The sequence below is a fragment of the Ambystoma mexicanum genome, chromosome 7p (genome assembly GCF_040938575.1).
Source record: "Ambystoma mexicanum isolate Mex_15411 chromosome 7p, UKY_AmexF1_1, whole genome shotgun sequence".
In the NCBI taxonomy this organism is placed as follows: domain Eukaryota; kingdom Metazoa; phylum Chordata; class Amphibia; order Caudata; family Ambystomatidae; genus Ambystoma; species Ambystoma mexicanum.
In genome coordinates this window covers 282,817,664-282,837,893 of record NC_090939.1, presented here as the reverse complement: position 1 = coordinate 282,837,893, position 20,230 = coordinate 282,817,664, and the positions used below count along the sequence as shown (strand labels likewise).

The window sequence follows — 20,230 nt, the reverse complement described above, 5'->3', positions numbered from 1 at the left end:
GCAATTAATAGGCCGATTTGACTGAGCCAGTGACTTGTCCTGTTCTGTCCACCTAGGTCTGCACCTCATGGTGGAGCTATGCCAACATACTCGTGTGTATACAGATAATTAATTATGTTGCCATATTCCACCTTAATCCACGTCTAGGCTACCCTTTTGGTGAAACTGAGGGGTTGGCATGTAATCATGTTGTCATTGTAGTTGGGCTCAGCATTCAAACACAGACCAACTGTGGAGCCATAGGTTTAGTCCAGGTGGAACTTTGTACATGGATACAAATGTACATGAACCAGTTTCTCTTGACTGTATATACAGTGATGCAGCAGACGGGACATGAATATGTGGTTTACAAGACCGGAGCAGACCCACTGGCCATCCTTGCATACCCAGCTCGGGCCCCAATTGACATCACTCACAGACCCACTCAAACATTTTCCTGAGCTGCTCATCATTCATGCATCAACATTCTAATAGCAAGCACTACTGGCCAGTGACAATACAATACAAGACTTGCAATACAACATCTCCCTTTCATACCGAATCACACACCACTAATCGCAACACACATCTCCCTTTCATAATGAAGCATTCCAACCACAACCAAACCTTCCTTCGGGATCTGCCACACCCAGAAACTGAGCCTGCCACACTCTGGCATTAACGTAGCAACCATGGAACATCAATCTCTCATACAGGTGGGGAAACAGAAGGGGGGGACCGCAAATTGCCCCGCGGCGGACGCTGATGCTACACACACCCATGAAGCAGAGCCAAACGCAAACCTTTGTCTGAAATCCAAACAAACTAACATTCCAGGAAAGTGGTGTCGCCCATATCTAGGACGGCATACAGGGGGGCAATTTATCCGCCATCTTCCACTCCACATTCGCAATCCCAACAGCTACAATCCGCTCCCACTTATCACCCAACAAACATCCCACAGAATCTCAACCAAAGAACATTGCAAATCCACCTCCAACCAAATTTCTAAGTGAGCACATGCACATCATCACACAACATGCATTCAGTACTCTAACATACCCAAGGACAGTGGAGCGAGGCAGCATACATGCAATCTCCAGGTGGGCACATCCCACCTGCGCCACGTATATCAATTTTAACCACACTCCCATGCAAGCCTCGCACAAATCCAGGCACCAGCACAAACGTGCACATAAAACAATGTGCTGCTGGTAGCACTGATACAGCAAACTCAACTTTAACCTTATGGGAAAACATGGCTAACATTTATACAACCTATTCAATTTCTGTGCACTTTCAGTACATTTTAAATTATCCGCTAGTATTTCAACCCTCATTGGTTGATACTCTTATTCAAATTTTTTTACTTCCACTTTGCTGAATACATTTTACCTCCTAAACATCACAACCTTTTAATGGTTGACACATTAACTTTATCTCTTTTCTCTTTCTCCATAACTCTACTTCTATCAGGCTCAACCCTTCTTGGTTGGCAAAATTTTAACTTGTGTACCGCCTGTTTGAGCGTACATTTCACACATTCCTACTTGGCTTGTGCCTAGCCATCACTTCCGGTAAATTGGAATCTCATTACGCTAATTCCAATCCCTCCAACACTGATTGCTCATCTAAACTTGTGGCAATTGGGAGGTCCAATCAATTGTTTGCACACATTTTGTATATCTCATTTAAATGCTAGTGCATCACATTTAAATTACACCCTGCACTACCAAAAACATCAATACATGTTATGGTCGGCAATGACACATTTTTACCATCTATCTAGGCCCACAACACTCCACAAACATCACATGACAACGGCCCAACACACTTAAAGGGTATCTATACACTTCATTTGCCCAAAACATTTTAACTCCAGGGTATACCATAACCCTAAACTGTATCCTAAATTCTATTTTAATTCCCTAACATTTTTCCACATTGTCACATTAGTTGACTTCAAGTATAATACTTTATAATATCCCAACGTCTTGCATTGTAATTTTTCAAAAATTTCTCATTGTTTCATCTAAAACATTTTTGTCAAATTACTATTTTCCATTAATAACATAATCTTGACGGTGCTGCAATCGCATGATGTTCCTACAATCTGTGTGCTGGCTTGATCAGGGCCACGCACCATAAAATATATTTAAAACCCAAAAGCGGCAGTATTAGTATAAGACCTGTAACAAAAATCGTTATTCCATTCTCTTAATTTATTTACATGGTACTCGACTGCCTTTTTAACTGAGTTTTGTCTCCTCTGCAGTTTAAATACATGAGATTTGACAAATGATCTTTAGTTTCCTCTTAACACATAACTTTATTGTCCATACGATCACTGAAAAGAAGCCATACAAGACTCGTATGATGCCCTTTTTGTTGTTTCTGTCGAAATGAATTGATTCGTGCTCTCGCTCAATTTTCAGCTCAGTACATCAAACACAGCCAGAAGCTGTTGCTTATTCTTTTTCATTTTACTTCCCGATTCCTGGGCACATGAAAGGTAACACGCCTCATGCACCGGGGTGCTTTACTCCGATGTGAGTAATTACTGTAAACAATAGGATAAACGGCGTTGCATTGCTGCCCCGTAATGACCTGTCATCGCCATATCCTTTTGATATTCTACAGACGTCATCATTTGTTCGTAACGGTCGGAGAGGCAGGACCATGACGGCTCCCATACCAACTGCCATTTCCACCAAAGCGCTGCCAAATTTCACAGTCGGGAGCTCCATGATATTCTCCTTAGGTTTGCGGTACCCCAGGCATATTTCCACATTGCTAACAGCTTAAGGCACACGTTGCATGAGCGCGCTGGGAATTCCGTTTCACTCATTTCATTTTAAACCGGCAGCAAACTTTTCTGCGGGAACCCCACTACTCCTAATGAGGACGGCCACGCACCCTGCTGACCCACATAGCACCATGGCATAATTCGGGGAGTCACTCTACATGTTTTAAAACCTATCTGAAACGAGTCTGCATTCTGTATACTGTTAAGCATTGTTTTCATGGGCTGTGTGCGCTCCCTTCATCTATTGCTCTTAGATGTTGCCATACTCCTTTTCATGCTAGATCGCAGTTTTCTCTGGGGTTTATTTTTTGGTGGGGGGGCCCTCCCTCGCAGAGAAACCAAATGTCACTTTATGCTGGGCAGGATGCATTATATGATATCAAGGCATGAATTAGTTTTAAAAAATTGATAGCGGAGTTTGCTAATTTTTCCTGATTAGCAAATGCCACCAGAAGATACTTGTACCCAAGATATACAATGAGCAACAATACAGCAGTTTTGTATATCGCTGAAGTAAGACATTAATGAGATGTCAGGCCTTGCAAATTCTTTCTGTAAAATGGTGCATGTCACCACAAACCCACTTTAGTTTGGCACACTGCCGCCCAGAGGCCAGCCATGCACAGTGAAACTTATAGTTTCTAACATCCATGCAAATGGTAATGGCCCTTCTTATAATCTACTCGACTATGCGAGTGGGTGAAAATACTTTGCGACCCCTGGATGAGTGTCTAAAAGGCTAGCTGCATGGATGTACACAAATAATTGTGATTAAAAGGCTCTCAAAACAGTTTGGCCAGCTCTCTACTGCAGGTGCAAATCTATAATGCAATCATAATCATAGAGCAAAGTGAGCTCTGGAGGCCAACTACAGTGTACAGTTTTGCAGTAGGTCTGTAGATGTACAGACTGGATGAAACTGTCAATATCCAGTTAGCTTTGTGTATTCATTATGTAAAAGACGAAGCAAAGTGGATGGCTTGCAGGCAGAACTGGGCAAATTGGGCAGAATATTGTAGTTTGCAGCCATCTCACTTTCAGGGTAGCGGGTATAAACCAACATGGTACGAGAATGTCAAGAGTATGGGATCGGCTCATGGGTTGAGCACCAGTTGCAAGCTTTATGTAACCAGCAGGCCACAGGACTAGGTTTGCCATCAATGCATTTGGCAGCATGGTCATGTACATTTTCAAAGGTGTTCACTCGTCAATATGATGCATCTACCCCAACAAAATGGAATCTAGTTCACACTGAGATTGAGATACACTTCACTGTAAAGCATGGAAACAATGCAGTGTTTTACAGTAGCAATAGTGTAATTATGCAATATGTAACCTATTACGTTTTTAGAAACCGAATTGAAAGCCTTTTATAAAAGAAAATAACTTGCACATACTGGTCTTTGGCAGACAAGATATAGTTTAGCTTAATAACAGTATTGTCCCGATTATTTCTGGTTTGCAATTATTTGAAAAATAAAATGTGTAGTATTCCCACACAGGCCTTTTTCATGAGTGAAGGGGATGCTACACAAGTGCCAATTTAATTAGCAAACCTACACAATTGCATAGCAAATTGCTCAGACACTACTTATTTTATGCCTTGGTATGAAAGCACAGTGGGTCGGGCTATAGCTGCTTCCCCCACCCACAGCTCGCCTTACTCTATTTCCAGTTGCTGCAGTCAGTCTGGTTGCACCCTTGCTCTGTTCTGTCCTTGTGTGTTTTTTTTTTTTTCTTCTTCTTTCTCTTGGGTTCTTTCAGCTCATCTTGAGCATCCTCATCAACCAATGTTTATATAGCCTCATGTTGTCATTGTAGTTGGGCTCAGCATTCAAACACGGACCAGCTGTGGAGCCATAGGTTTAGTCCAGGTGGAACTTTATTGTACATAGATGCACATCTACATGAACCAGTTTCTCTTGAGTATACAGCAGACGGGACTGGAGCATGGATAGGTGGTTTACAAGACAGATGGAAGGAGCAGACCCACCGGCCATCCTTGAATGCCCAGATCAGGCCCCCAACTGACACTCGTGGAACATTCACTCACAGACCACTCATTCTCCTGAGCTGCTCATCATTCCCGCATCAACATTCTAATAGCAAGCACTACTGGCCAGTGACAATAAGACTTGCAATACAACAGTGGCGTGGTAGTAGAGGGGTTCTCTTGAGACCTGCATGTTTTTTTTTATGTCTCGAGTTAGAGGAGCTGGGGTGGCGAGTTTTCTATAAAATCTCACATTGGCAAGATGCATGACATCAGCGCAGCCCTGCAGGATTAAAACGCTGTAGTGCATTCTAGGGCTGTACCGAATAGCATATTTAGTATTCGGCCAAATACCGAATATGAAACCGAATAGTTGCTTTATTCATGTTCCAAACTTCAAAAAACACACTTATTAAAAAATCAAATGGCACCATTTTAAATGCATTCTATACTCTTATTTCTCCATTGTAATTTATGTAGCATATTTGTTTAAAGTATAAAAGCCAGAAATAAAGCAGATTTAACAAAAATGAAGGGACCAAATGTACAGAAGATTGTTGCATATTCAGTGCCAGTTAAAGTAGGAGGCTTCACAAATGCAAAATGACTGCCTTTGTGAATGAGATGCATTGCATTTTCTATCCAGTTGCAAAGTCGATGCGGTCGAGTTTCGAAATTTCTTTGCAGCTCACGTAGAAATGTATAAAATGGTTAATGTCGGCTCATGCAGGACACAAGTCAAGAGGAAATCTGAAATGTGTGAACTCCATCTCACAACTATTCACCCCACCCAAACAAATGCTGCACACTTTTCACTTATCCTAGCCACTCTTTCTCGCCAATACACAAACCTATGCAATTTATAATTCCTGATATCAGATAATGTTAAACTCGAGTCCTTAAAAAAAAGAAAAAGAAAAGGGGGGACTAGGACGTACACAATGGGAAGTCACATGACAGGAACTGAAAGTATCCATGCACATTTCTTTCAGTTTGTTTTTTCCAACTGAAAGTGCGCATTGCATATGAACATTTTCCAAAAGAAAAGATGTTCCTGTATTGTTGCAGGCTACATATAAAAGATGAGCACCTTTTTTCTCTAAGAATCGGTAGCAAAACATGCCCTAAAGAGCAGATTACAATACAAGATATTTTTCAGCTGTGTGATAGCAATTTGTCTTGTTTAATTCGATTCAGTTTTGCAAACTGAGTCTATATTTGCCTTTCGGAGTTCATGTTGCATTGTATTCAAATGAGAATGTCAAGTCAGCAAGAGACGAATAGCAAGAAACTATTTGGCCGGAGCCGAATAGCTTATTTTCAGCCGGAATTCGGCCGAATAATTACTTGAAGCCGAAATTCGGTACACCCCTAGTGCATTCACAATAGTGGGTGACTTTGGTGAGGTGCAACAGATCAGCTCACTAACAATCCGTAATGTCTAGTGCACCACCTCCTGACTCTTAGCCTAGTTGCTACTTCGTGTGAACAGGTAGGTAAGGCAGAAAACCCATGTTCTTTAGGTCGACTCACTATTTGTTGGAGTGATCTATAGACCTCCTCTTTATTTACCTATGTAAGAGTACATTCGGAGGATCAGCACACTTCCACTGAAGCAGAACGACTTATTTAACTAAAAAATTGTTTAGGAATTTGAGCTTTAATACTTCCATCTTTTCTTAATGCCCAATAGTCCCCAAAAGAATCCCTCTGTACACTCATACCCACCATCACTGACATCTCAGTGCATACTGCCATTTGGTAGGGGACCATAAGTAAATTGTCAATGCCCCACATTCTTGGTAGCAATCATTGGCATTACCATAAAATGTATGTATGTAAAATGTATTTAGCGTCTTGTGCGTCATCTTCAGGGCATGCAAAATCTACTAGCCCACTGGCATTGGGGAGTAGTTTTTATTGTACGATGCTAGTCCTTGCTGGCATGCTTGGGGCTGTTAGAAACTTGTTTTCCATTTACTGCAAACACACTTTGTTTGCAGTAAATGGCAAATTACACTGCATGCTTTGCAGCATTGCACCAATATGAAGTGTGCTTATGGCAACCTGCACCATTTTACAAAAGGCACTGGTAATATGTTCGCACCAGTCCCCTTGGGGCGAGTGCATTTCTCTTGGGTAGAGTATGTAAACTAACGCCTTACAGGTCTAGTGGGATTTTATTTTTAACATTGCAAGGCTTGATCTTGAAATGTATTAGACAGAATTTAAAATTGAATGACCTTTGCTACCCTTCATCCCCAGCAACAATGCCAAGAGCCACATTCCATTTATGCTATGACCTCAAATCGGGGTCTATGGATTCATGGTATAAAATGTGGATCTAAAGTGACATTGCAGGCAAGAATACATAAATTCCACACACTTCTGCTACCCAGGTTCACTGGGGAAGTTTGGCCATTATTTTCCAAACGTTGACCTAATACGAAAATATTGGAATACTGTGGCAGCGCCAGGCCCTAAGTAAGACTGAAGGTCTCCAATGAGCAAACCGATCACCCGTGCAGTCAGTCCCCCACCCAAAGCCCCACAGGGGATCAAAGGGGGGGGGGGGTTCTTCCTTGTGCCTCGGCCCGCTACTCTGCTGTGCCTCTCTGCTTCAGCACACCCAGCAGATGCAGGCCCAGCTCTGTGCACCGGGGACCAACCTTTAGAATGCCTCGGGTGTCCTGGGGGGCGCCTTGTACTTCCACAGGACTGCCCTCGTACTGCAGCTCACGTTTTGACGAGCATCCAGCAAACTTGGCTGGCTGCACTTCGGATACTAATCCATGTCCCTCTGTGCAATACAGAGCTGTCAAGCGACTGCCATGTTTGTTCGCTCAACAGCGCCCACAGGTGTGCTTTTTATGCATCACGTGTAATGTTGGGCAGAATTATATGCAGTACCCTTTGGGAACACCACACACAATTAAGACAAGTGACAATTTCACCTTTGGTACAAGCCTGTACTACACAGTTAAAGTGGTAGCAGTAGCAGAGCAGCCAGACTTATCTCAAGATTAAGTGAGCAGTATCAAATGGTTAACTCAAAGGACAGCAATTGCTATGCTTCAGGCAAACACTGACTCAAGGTTTCTAAATAAAAGAATATATTTATTTACTCAACAGTTAACATTTCACTATTAAAAGCGAGTTAAAGAATCAGAATCATAAATACACCACACCACTTCCCTTAAATTCCAGACAAGTTGAGCTCATAAAAGGAAGTGGGAGCAAAATGGCACTCCAGCAATTTAAAAGGGAGGGAAAGTCAGGTTATTAGAAATTAAATCAAACCAACAGGTAAGTACTCGGGGTAATTGAATAAGTGGAACTTCAGAAGTGAGGAGATCAGCTAGAAAAGGCTTAAGGCCAAAGTCAATGGGTCAAAAGTCTTTTGCACAAGATCAGACAGTTCAAGGTAGTTTGCGGTAAAGTTTGTGGCACAGATTCCAGACGAGGTTGGTTGATAGAAAAGTTAGTTCGAAGAGAAGGACAAGCCCTCGGATTGGAGAAAGATTTCAACCACTTTCACTGCGGTTGAACGAAACGGACAACCGGATTTGCATTGTATCTTAAAACAGAGGGAGCTGTAGCTGAGGCGGATGTTCCTGCAGGCTCACGGTTCCTGAAGCGACTGTCGGACTGACATGAAGTAGGAAGACTGGAGGGTCCTGCGCCACCCAGGGAAGAAACCAGCAGCAGAGCAAAACTAATAAAAGGTGTGCTCCTTTAAAAAACAAAGCAGGGTTCGACCTTCCTGGCTATCTGGCCCACTGTAGCTCTGTACAGCGAATTCGATCAGGGGAGGTTTCTTGGCTTGCATTTTTTTGCGAACTAGTTGGTCCCACCAGCTCAAGGGAAGAAGTTTCCTGGAGTATCTTCTGTCGTCGGATTCTGAAAATTCGGACCTGCAGCAGGGCATCACCAGGTGGTTTAGTCATTTTATGGGTCCTCTTCTGTCAGCTCCTCGTTGGTTCTTGCGTTCCAATGGCGACGCTGCCTTTCCAGTCCCAGAGACCTGCTTTTTATGCAGTTTTTCCCCATTCATACAGCCTGGCTAATCACTCAGCAGGGTGGCTGGCCTGACAAGCCCAGTCACCTTAGCCAATCGGACAACAGTGTGACTTGGGTTACCAAGGAAACCCATGGCAGGGGTCCGAAGATCCCTCCCTCACATCCTGCCCACCTAGACTTTCAGGCGCCTTAAGGAGGGCTTCTGTGCAGAAGCCTGCGAAAAGACAGCGAACAAAGGAATCCTCCCCGGTTTGGCACGCAGAGAAAAACACGAGAAAGACTTTAGCAAAAGAAATGGCGACTAAACCCAGCCGTAGCCAAAATAAAATGTATTTGGTCAAGCAGGTTTATGTTCGAGGTTAATATAATAGCCTAAAACAATACCACGTTTATATAAGATAATCGCTGTAGAAAAGCTAGGGTAGATGCCACTGCCACCAGCCAAGTCTTAATGTAAAGCGAGCGAAACAATGCTCCAAGAGACGCCGACAAAGGGATAAGAGTAACCCTTTTCAACACGCCATGTAAGATGGGGTGCACTGGGTCTGTGGTTTAAAGTAAATATAGTTAATGGCAACTTTACCCTTTTCTGTGGGACAGTAGTCAGCCCCAGAAAAATGGAGTCAGTGAGAAGTCTGAAAGACAACCCTGTGTCACTGCACTGAAGGTGCTGTGTAACACAGTGGTGCTCATGCAGTAGGTGAGGCTCCAGAGCCCAAGAACACACAAGTGAAAACGCACACAGCAAAACGCATGAGTGGGGGAAAAAAGGCTCACTCTTACCAGGTGAAAAACGAAATCCTAGAAATCCAGCAAAGCTGCTGAGGGACTCGGTAGGTAAGCAAAATTAGCCATTTATGAGAATTCTCCCTAATATTAGGCATGCTTTCTGTTCACCCACTGGTTGGTTTGTTGGGCTAGTCTTTGGGTTGTAACCCCTGAGCTTCTCTCCAGGGCTACAACCAAGACCTGGGGCTATAGCCCCTCAGTCCCCACCCCTCCCCAGCCTAGCAATGCCTCTGCTCACTTGCCCGCATTTCATTAGGGATCCTGAAGAGAAGGTGAGATGTGTCACTGGTGTTTTTTAATATAACCTGAATGTCATTGCAGATGGTGTAGATTGGATTCTGACGGGGTGTGAACGGCCATACAGTGTAATTTTAAGCTTGAAATAGTTGTGCTTATCTGTGGCAGTTTTCAACTTCAAGGCTCCAATATTTTTGAACTGTTGAAATGTTACATTTTTGATTTTTTGTTTTCAGGAGAATGGACCAGTTACTGTCGAAGGAACTATAGATGGCTTGACGCCCGGCAAACATGGCTTCCATATCCATGCTTTTGGCGATAACACAAATGGTGTGTTTTGTAATTATTTTTATCTAGTTCTGTTTATGCAAAGTTTGCTTCCCCAACCCCCTGTGTACCATGCCCTAATTATGCTCCCTCAACCTGCAAGCAGGTTCACTCACTCTTCTCATCTCGCCTCACAAAAAAATCCTGGTTGCACCATCAACCTCTCTCACTTAATCTTTCTGTTCGGCTTCTGGAACACCCGAACCAAATGCAGCAGCTGCTTTTGCCTCCGGTTATTACCAGAAACACTCCACCTTTAAAATACCTCATTGCAGAACAGAATCCTGAGCCCCACTCATTGCTGCACCCTCTTCCCTTCCACTTCTGCTCCCTGTCTAAGGACAAGCTGGATCACATGGTACCCTTCATTGTGTGTTGGTTTGTGAGCGCACTGCCCATCTCTTGGTGTGGGATGTAGCTGTTCTCGGAAAGAAAAAATATATTTGGGGGCGATGAGTTGTGTGGGTGTTTTACACAATCTGATGTCTGGATTACCAGAGGGGTATTCAGGTAATGGGTGAGGTAGGAATATCAGTAACCAAGAGTTGGCTAATCTCCCTGCCCTGCCTGGAATGTAATTGGCAATAAAGGGTATGCCGCCTGCGTTCCTGGCAGTGTTCGAGTGAACTCAATTTGGCTGTTTCTGTGAAGGCCACACAGAGCTTATGTGATTGCACTGGCGTACTAGAGCAGGAGGTGTGGGTGATGTAGTCTATGTGGTAGAGGTGATGATTAGTGTAGTAGGCTAATGTAGGCCTAATGGTGTAGTTGATGGGCAACTGAGCAAGTTTGGTGAAGGAATCCAGATTGAAATAAAAATTCTAGAAGGATCGCTGTTGACTACAGGGTTATGCTCCAATGAGGAGGTCGAGTGTCCTCTGATACAAGAGCCAAGCTAGACTTGACCAAAATGTCCCTCAGAGCACCAACGTGGAATATACTAAGTTGATAGCTGGCTACCTTATTTTGTTGTGTGCTTACAGTCCATGCATCCCTGTCTGCCGCTTGCACCCTTTCCCTGTACTATCATTGCGGACATGAGCGGAGGCTGGAGTGAACTGTGGACAAGTTAATCTTTCATCAATGTATTATTTTTGCCTTGGCCTAGGGGTGTATGCTTTGCGGGGTGGTATTGTGTAGTTGATCTCCCCTGGTTCCCCGCGGACCACTGGACTCTTGTCACAGTAATCTGTTCTAAAAATATTTCTTTTCTGTACACATGTGGCCTAGTGGATAAAGGAGTGGGGGTGGACGATCTGATTGTAATCTTTGTAGGGCATAATTGTGACGCCCACACGCGTCCATGCATGGTTGGGACCATTGAGTGGCTAGTCTGTTGAACATGGGAGGATGGTTACTTGGGAGAGCATTTTCAAGGTGCCGTGTCTTTTTAATGTGGAAAATTAACAGGATTAAAACAATGAAGCCTAGTAAAAAATAAAATTAAAAAAATATATACTTTAGAACAATGCCCTTGCCTCTCACGTTACTCCCAATCCCTGACTTGCTCAAAGTTTTTCAGTTTTATTGTAGTAATAAGATTTTCTGGTCTTTTCTAATTTGCTGCAGGGTGTGTGAGTGCAGGACCACACTTCAACCCACAAAATCAAACTCACGGAGCGCCTGAAGATGCAGTAAGGTAAGATTGTTCTGCTTCGTGAAACCTGTCGCAGCGATCATTGTAACTTTGGCCATTTTGGTGATTTCTTATTCATGCAAAAGCTGAGCAGAGTTGCTTTCAGAACTCCCATGAGCAGCACACCCACCATAACTTGAATCTGATTCCGCTGTTGCACGTGTTTCAATTATTTCCCAAGTTGTGCATCAAGCATGGGATGGCTATGAGGGCGCAGCATGGGTCATCGGCATTATCGGACTCACGATCCACAGAACTAATGGTTGTCTCCAGAGAGCAGTGTGGCTGATGCCACGTCATATAATTTATAAACCTAATGAGCAATGCTATCAGTCCGAAGCAGATTATTTAAGACTTATTTCGCACAAGAAAACCAATCCTATACTAAGCTTGAGTTTTTCCACAACCCTCTGAATAGACCCAGCTTGCGTGAAGGAATGGTGTCCACCAAGTTGGACCTTAACTGAGGACCATAAGCCGAGCAGTCTGGTGACTATGGGCTAGTATCAAACTACATTTAGTTTCATGCACCACACATACTATAAAACGGGGTGGGGGGGGTGGAGGGCAGAGTAGTAGTGAGGTATTATAGTCGCTCTTCTGCGAGTTCCCCACATGCACATAGCACACCTTTCCTTGCTTGCCAGAAGTCCAGTTTCCAATAGCAAATGGCAATCTGTGAGTGCTTTCTTGAGGTCTGCTCAACTTTATACGTATGACTGCTTTACCCATGATGGACTACTAAAATCTAGTACTTGGGCAACACAAACCATAGTTCATTATGTAAGCAAACTGTAAGTGGATCCGTCTTTGGTTTCAGTTTACTCCAGGACACACAATACAGGGAACTATACTAGCTGGTGAGTTCTAGGCCTAGTGCAAGAGGGAAAGGAAGGGATTGGAATATAGACCCAAAAGGGCCAACCAACGGTAAACCAATCCAGTACTGGGTCTGAAAATGGCCCTGTTCACCCTAAAAATAAATGATGGTTGCAATGTAACCAGAAGTGGGATACTCTATAAATCACACCCGCTCATGCTGGCCCTCCAATCGCATCAGAGATGAGCACACAGGCTTTGGTGGCAAATCGGACTTTCCCCCAAAACCACAAAGCTGTCGCCACTCAGCTGAATGTAGATTGGGAATCCAAATCCATTTGAACTAGAATCAATGATGTCTTTGTGGGTTTAGGAAAAAGGGGGAATGTTGGGCATGCTTTGTGGTCCACAGGGATTGCTGAACAAAATGAGAACCGGCATTTAAAAAGAAAAGAAAATGCTTTTGTACCCCTATGGCGCACCTCGTTATTTTTTACGTTTATAAAGCGTGCAAAGCCCAAGGGCATCAAGGCACTGTTAGAAAACCAGTTAAACATCGTACAAAGAAAATAAATAACGTTATACATTCATAGAAACAACAATTAGTTTCCTAACGCACCACAATACAATCCGGGTGTAGCCAAAACTAAATCCCATCTGCCTACTCCACAATGCACTTTTAGGATGGCCTTGCCTTGGGTTCAAAATGGGCGATCTAGTGCAGGACACAGAAGAAGGGTTGCAGTGCCCCTTCACCCCAACTGCTTCCAAACTGCCGTAAATCCCCAAACTATACGAGCAGAATGTTTTGGGAGAGCAGAACATGAAGAAAATTAAATGCCCTAACCTAAGCGTTTATCCTAAAGGATTGACGCAAACCTAGGATTTATGGTTGGACGTTGATGGGGTCACGATAGTGGAAGGGACAGACTTTGAAATGATACCCTGGTAATTCACTACCGCTAAACTTGGAATTTCAACTGTACTTTCAATGATGGGAAAAGTGAGACAATCTGTCTCACCATGCTGCAGCCTGCCTGAGACTGTGCTCCCAGAGAAATGGCAGAAAACCGACTACGCACATCTTGGCAATCCGACAAGAGCAGTAGTTTTCTCGGAATATGCAAAATGCACTCCAAATTTGTTTTCATGGGCCAAACAATTGAAGAACTGCCAACTAAAGTTCGCAAAATCAAAGTGAAATTGAAAGCGTAATTAAATGAACCAACCGAACTTGTAGAAATAAAGTTTGTGACTGAGTGAAATTGACATTTGGCAGATTTGACCAGGGGAATGTATACGTCGATGATGGGACAATGCGGCCAAAAGTAAGATGTATCTAGCGAGCCGTGCAAGAGGGGCAAGAGGTAGAACATGGGGGAGGAGATCAGACAGTAAAGGGAAACTGAGTAGGAACGAGGTGGGATGTGCACAGCTAACTGCCAAGGCTCGTTCAGAATACACTACTACTGTTGCAGATAATGATGCAAAGCACTTGAAGACCAGGTAGTGCCCATCATGTACTTGGGGACTAGGATTGTGGCACAGTTTTCGACGGGTTCAGTTGCAGAGCTGTTGGTTGGATTCTTGGGCCGCAGGTTAGTATATCCCCAGTGAACCAAAGAATACGGCATCAAAAGGTGGTGGTGTTGCGCTGACCTTGTTAGCAATGTTCATCTGTGGAGCAAGCAGAAGCCACAAGACCACCTAGCTGTGGTGCAGAGCCTTTGGTAGCTGTGGGCGGGCAGAGGCAGAAATCTGTTGGGCGATAGCTGGCTATAGGTCTTCTGGAAAGGGGGTGCAGTCGGGTAGAACAAAGCTGACGATGCAATTGATGCCATTTCCAAACGTCTGTCCTTTTTTTGTTTAGATTTGAGGGACAAACAATGTCTACGTCCCCCAAAAAATGAACAATGCACCAAGACCGTCGTTGAAAGGATGAGAAAGTTGAGCGTCACAATGCTCATAGACGATTATTTGCATGTGTGTCATGTATTTTAAATTCATATTCTGTGCGTTGTGGTCATTGCAAGATATCCACAGTGGGACCCTGGAGGCACAGGTTTTTCATTGGTCGGGTGATTAAATGGAGAATACCGACTGCTGGGGTGGACCAGAAAATCGGGTTCATGGGCTTTTCTGGGCTATCCTCCTGCCTTCAGCAGGTGGAACACGTGCAAAAGCATTTGCTACAAGTGCTCACGACTCCAGAGCACTGAGACCATCATTCAACACACCTTAAAGGGTGCATGCAAATCCTCTATGTTCCGATACACCACAAGAGATTCTGGGACATGGAATGTATCAATGTGGTTTATGCAAATTAACAAGGGGGGGGTCCTGGGAGTCCCTCTGCCAGATATTAGTCCTGGTTACGAGAGACTTACCCAGAGTCTTTAGCTCACTATCTTTCACAGAGAAGAAATATCCCAAACATATCAGTCTTTGCCCTGGGGCAGTCCAGCACCGAAATGCTAGCCAATTCTCCTCTGAACAAGAGTACCAACAGAAACCCCAGACACGTGTTTCGGTCTGGTTGGACCTCATAAGTAGGGTGGATCTGTGCCGCTCTAAGAATAGTGAGCAAGGGGTCTGTGAAACCAGACTAAAGAAATTGAGGTGGACATGGTGTGTAAATAATGGGCCCAAGCTTATGTTTTGATACCTTTTTGGATATTGATAAGTGTGCCCTCTCTTGCATACAGGAATGCGATATGAGTGTGCAGTGAGCGGATTGGATGGCTAATGATACTAGATTTTCTTGCAATGGGCTACATAGTTTTACACATGTATCAAACATGTTGAAACGCTAGTGTTTCACTTTTCAATATGTATCTGCTAATTCTAATTTTCTAAACAGGCATGTTGGTGACCTTGGCAATGTCACGGCGAATGACGGTGGTGTAGCAGAAATTAAATTTGATGACAAGGTTATCTCCCTAAGTGGGTCCAACAGCATTATTGGACGCAGTCTTGTGGTAAGTGCTAACCAGTATACTTTTTTTCAGTTTAATATGTACATGCTAGGCATGGGCATGCTGCCTGAAAAGAACAAGACCAGGTGACCCGTCTCTGGGACTGCCCCAAACTGCCCCCACCCGATGCAGAAAATTGCTGCATTCAGAGGTTCCATTGTTTTTAAAAAGAAGCAATTTGATGGGACTACTAGAATATTAATATACGTGCACTCCTTCAGTATCTTAAGAGGCAATATCGTCCATATTCTACTTGGAAGTCTCATCTAACTTGCAATCCACATCTATAGCTTATGCCCACTATATTAGTTGAACCATCAAGCCAACCCTACTAAAACATGTATCCCAAGAAACGAGACTTTCTTGCTGCCATCAGAAGCCCACCTATAGGTTTTTACAAATACGTTTGGCCACCCCAGATGAAGATTTGATGTGCCAGTGACCTACTCTGCTCTTAGCAGATGGGCTCTGAGCAGGGTTACCTAGATGCCTGCTGCTCTACTACAAAAAAAGCTATCGCACACTGGCGTTTTGATGGCTTCAGTCTCCCCATGTTTTGCCATCATGGTTGTAATGCTGCATGGTCAGGTCTTACTGCTTGTGAAAAATAATACATGACCCTGCAGAGACTTCGTGCACCAAATAAACCCAGTCTGTGGTAGACTGTTCTACTTCTCTTGGAGGTCATTGACCACCCATGTCTAAACATCTCAAATGTGTGAACCATTCCCATAACAAGAACACGGAATTTGGCACCTGTAAGTGAGTAACATCCCACCCAGTTGTCCCATGCAACAGCAACCAACTGTGGTAGCTAAACTCCCAGCAAGCTCCTCAAACCAAATGGATTACAAATACCCGAATTTCCCCACTCTGAACTCCGTTTAGGTTCACATGTAGGGCATTGCTCCCCATCTGTGTGTTATTACAATTTATGACCTTAACTGCCTGATCCTTTCTCCAGACCACCTGGTACTCTAGAGAAACTGCTCGTGAACACCCTCCCGCTTCCACCCTTCTAGCCTTGTTGATCCACCCACCGTCCCCTGAATGTCCATTTTCTACCTGGAAGTTCCGACTGCCTCATCTTTTCCGCTTAGCGTGTTAGGGGAGCCTGAAGGAGAAGCTGAACTCCTACGGCTTGGGCATCAAATGGGACGTTCTTCTAATGGGAACAGTGTGTAATGTGCAGATGCAACAAATACTACTCCTAGGTTTGATGCCAGCCTCATTTTTCCGTTCGTTTTGGTTACTGATTTGGGATGTAAATCTCTTCCATCTGTGAAGGAGCCAATTTTGACGTGTGAAATACAAACTTTAATTTGATTTTACTTTCAAATCCATCGGGTAAAAATCCCCTTGCGTTTTGCCCCTCTTGTCATATGTCCCTGTTGGTTGGTGATCACTGCTTGCAACTGCTGTTTTCCAACCACAAGAGAGCAAGTGCCCAGCAGGGTCTGAGATGTTGTAGCCAAAATTTGTGTGTTGGGCTATTTTTATAGCTCCTGCTGCCATTAGTATGGTTTCGAAGCACTGCGGTGGATTAACGCATTTCGGAAGACCGTAGTTTGTGCAAACTTGTGACTAAGAGGAACACAATGCGAGCGGACAGTAAATAATTGACATTCCATGATTAGCAGAAATGACTAGGTTGAAGCATTTTAAAGCTATCGGGTAATATTTTCGCCACCAAAAATATCGCCGTGCATATAGTCGTCGGGAACGGCCATAGGCAATATTTTTTGTGTCGCAAATATTAGGTGCGGGGGTGTCCCCCGCACATAAAAAAAAATGTTGTCCCCATGTGTTATTTTCGCCGCAAAAATATGGCGAAATTTTTGTATGGCAATATTTTTGCAGCAAAAATATCACATGGAACCATTTTAAATTGTGCCGCACGTATTGCAAAGGCATAAGGAAAGGCTGCTATGTGACAGCTGGACTGAATTTTTCGTGTGACTGCTGTATTTTATGGGTTGCAGCATGAGAGGGGCAAGCTTATTGTAAAGTCTATCAATCCCTGTCTACAGTTGTGGGTGCTGCTATACTTTATGTTCTGAACAAATTCATCAATAACTAGCATGCAGTCTACATTCTAATTGCATGCACAGTTGTCAGATAAGAAACCTATACCACCAGTGTAGGTTTTCTTGTCTGTACCATCTCGTTAATTGCAGTAAATGTAGTAAAAAGGGTGTGATAATGCATTCTCGCCTATAGACAAATACCGAAGTGGTCGTCAGTGCTGTTCCCAGTCTCCAGACAACCCCATCTCTCTAGAGAGAAACCACTGGCCCACTAGCCAGAGTCCCATGAATGTCCATTCTGGCTGCCTGACTTCCACTTAGCGTAGTAGGGGAATCTGAACGAGAAGCGGAATTCGTACAGTGGGGATTTGGGAATGAAAGCCACAGAAGGCTTAAATATTCAGGGGTGGTGGGGTGCTTCGGATGGGCTGTAGTGGCTTGTGTTGGAGTCTAATTTCATACATTCAGAAGAAGTAGCCACTGTGAGGGGCAGGAACAGTTTAGGTTTAGAGGGCCTAGATTCATTGAAATCTAAGTAACAGGTGGGCTCGGGGGGGGGGCTTATGTTAATGGAACCTGATTCCATTCGATGGCATTTGCTGGATCTTGTCACGGTGGCCAGATCTGAATTGATTAAATAAGAAAGCTTAATGGGTCATGTAGGTTGTGACGCACCAGGTTTTGGTAGGTGGATTGTGGCAAATGATGGGGAAGTTCTATCGTGCTGGGGTGCGTAGGTCAGATTAGTTATGCTGGGGATCTAGGGGGGAAAAGGGAAGAGCCATGTTTGAGTGCTTTCCTGCAGACTAAGTGGTCCTCTATATGGCAGATGTTTACAGGGAGAGTTTCAAATTGTGAGTGCTTGTACTGAGGAGGTCCTTCCAGTACGAGTTGATGTGGTCACTGGAATTAAGAGGAAGTGCAGAGCCAGATCTCAGGCTTCTCTTTGGTCTGTAGCGATTGAACATTTGATGCAGGTATTCGGGTCCTTTTTATTGTAGCAGGATCGACTGAGTGATGCACATCGCTTTGAAAGTAGCATGCCTACTTATCAGAAGCTGATGGTGGTCTGAGGACACAGCAGAGGTTTTCTCTAGGAGGGGCAAGGAGGAGTCTCGCAGCTGTATTTTGCATTTTCTTTTCTCAGATGCGAGGGCTCCCAAGTATAGTGCGTTGGCAGAGTCTAGGCATGGTAGTATGATTGTGATCATTGCTGGAACTCATGTGTAGAAAGGAAACATGCAATGTAGGATACAGATCTGGAGGCTACTGCTTTTTACCACTGAGTTGATGTGAGATGATGGTCAGGTCTCAGTCCATAATGAACCCAAGAGGTGGTGGGCCCAGAGAGGGCAGGGGTGGGGGCTGAGTGAAGAGGGTGGTTATTCCACATTGCATGATCTGTTTTGCTTAAGTAGCAGGTGACTGGACGTTATCCAGTGTTTGGTCTCGGAGCAGCAGTTTGCGAGATCGGGAGAGATGGAGGATGAGTTATTGAATGGTCGTTTGGTGTCAGCGTAGTTGTAGCATGATAGACTGTGATCTAGAATGAGGGTGGGCAGCAGGTTCAAGTAGAGGTTAAAGAGGACAGTGAGGCACCTTGCGGCACCCCGTGAAGGGCTGGGTGGGGTGATGAGAGAACTGATGTAAGTGTACAATTTATCTGTTGGATAGGCGCATGCCTATGCTCTCCTGTTCAACCTCTATATGACAACTCTACCATGAATCATCCGTACGCACATCTCCTGTTACAACTACGCTGATGATGCCCTAATTATCCTAAGAATCCCCAAAACCTGCACCAACCCCATCCCGACCTTGAAGCTTGTCTGTTATTGACCGATGGGTGACCAAAAACCACCTCCTTTTGATCACTGATAAAACTGAAATCATGGTGTATGGCAATATTGCCCTTCTCCCACGGCCCTCTGGGCCCCCCCTCTGATATAGTAAAAACCTAGGCTGCACTATGGACTCAGGCCTAACCTCTCTTGTCAGATCAACGTGTCAAAATGCTGTCGCTACCAACTTCTCAGGTGCATTTTTTTCCCTACCTGAACAGACTTGCCGCAGTTAGGTCTATTGTGATGTTGAGACTGGACTATGCCAACGCCCTATACCTGAGAGCACCGGCATACCAACTTGACAAACTCCAAAGAGCCCAAAACGCTTCTGCTGAACTTCTCGCCCTGGTTCAGAGATCACATTTCACCTGCTCTCCAAACCCTCCACTGGCTCCCAGTCAGACGAAGGGCCACCTTGAAGACCTTGTGCATCACTCACTGAGCAGTGCACAAGACCGGTCCAACTTATCCACAAGAAAAGATAAAACCCTACCTCCCATCTCACACCCTAAGATCAAGCACTGGCCTCTTTCTAGTGATTCCAACCTCGAACTCCTCGGAGGATCCGCCTTCTCAATGTTGGCCCCAACTCTGTGGAATTCGCTCCCCCCCCCATATTCGACACCCAAGACTATGACCTTCTGCAAAGCTCTAAAAACGTGGCTCTTTCCGTAATGCAGACTATGACCATCTGAGGCGACTGAGTCCTTGCACCCCGATGACAAATGCTCAATGAGATCCCGAGCAACGACACCACTGAATACGCTTATTAAGCAAA

The 20,230-nt window shown here is 44.3% G+C and overlaps 1 protein-coding gene across 1 annotated transcript in view; it reads left to right on the top strand.

Annotated features, from left to right (window-relative positions):
- SOD1 (superoxide dismutase 1) overlaps window positions 1-20,230 on the top strand; it is a 66,274-nt gene that overhangs the window by 18,574 nt on the left and 27,470 nt on the right. Inside the window, exons 2-4 of the mRNA XM_069636350.1 lie at window positions 10,061-10,154; window positions 11,721-11,790; window positions 15,467-15,584. Coding sequence (XP_069492451.1) covers window positions 10,061-10,154; window positions 11,721-11,790; window positions 15,467-15,584 — 282 coding nt within the window. The remainder of the gene's footprint in view (window positions 1-10,060; window positions 10,155-11,720; window positions 11,791-15,466; window positions 15,585-20,230) is intronic.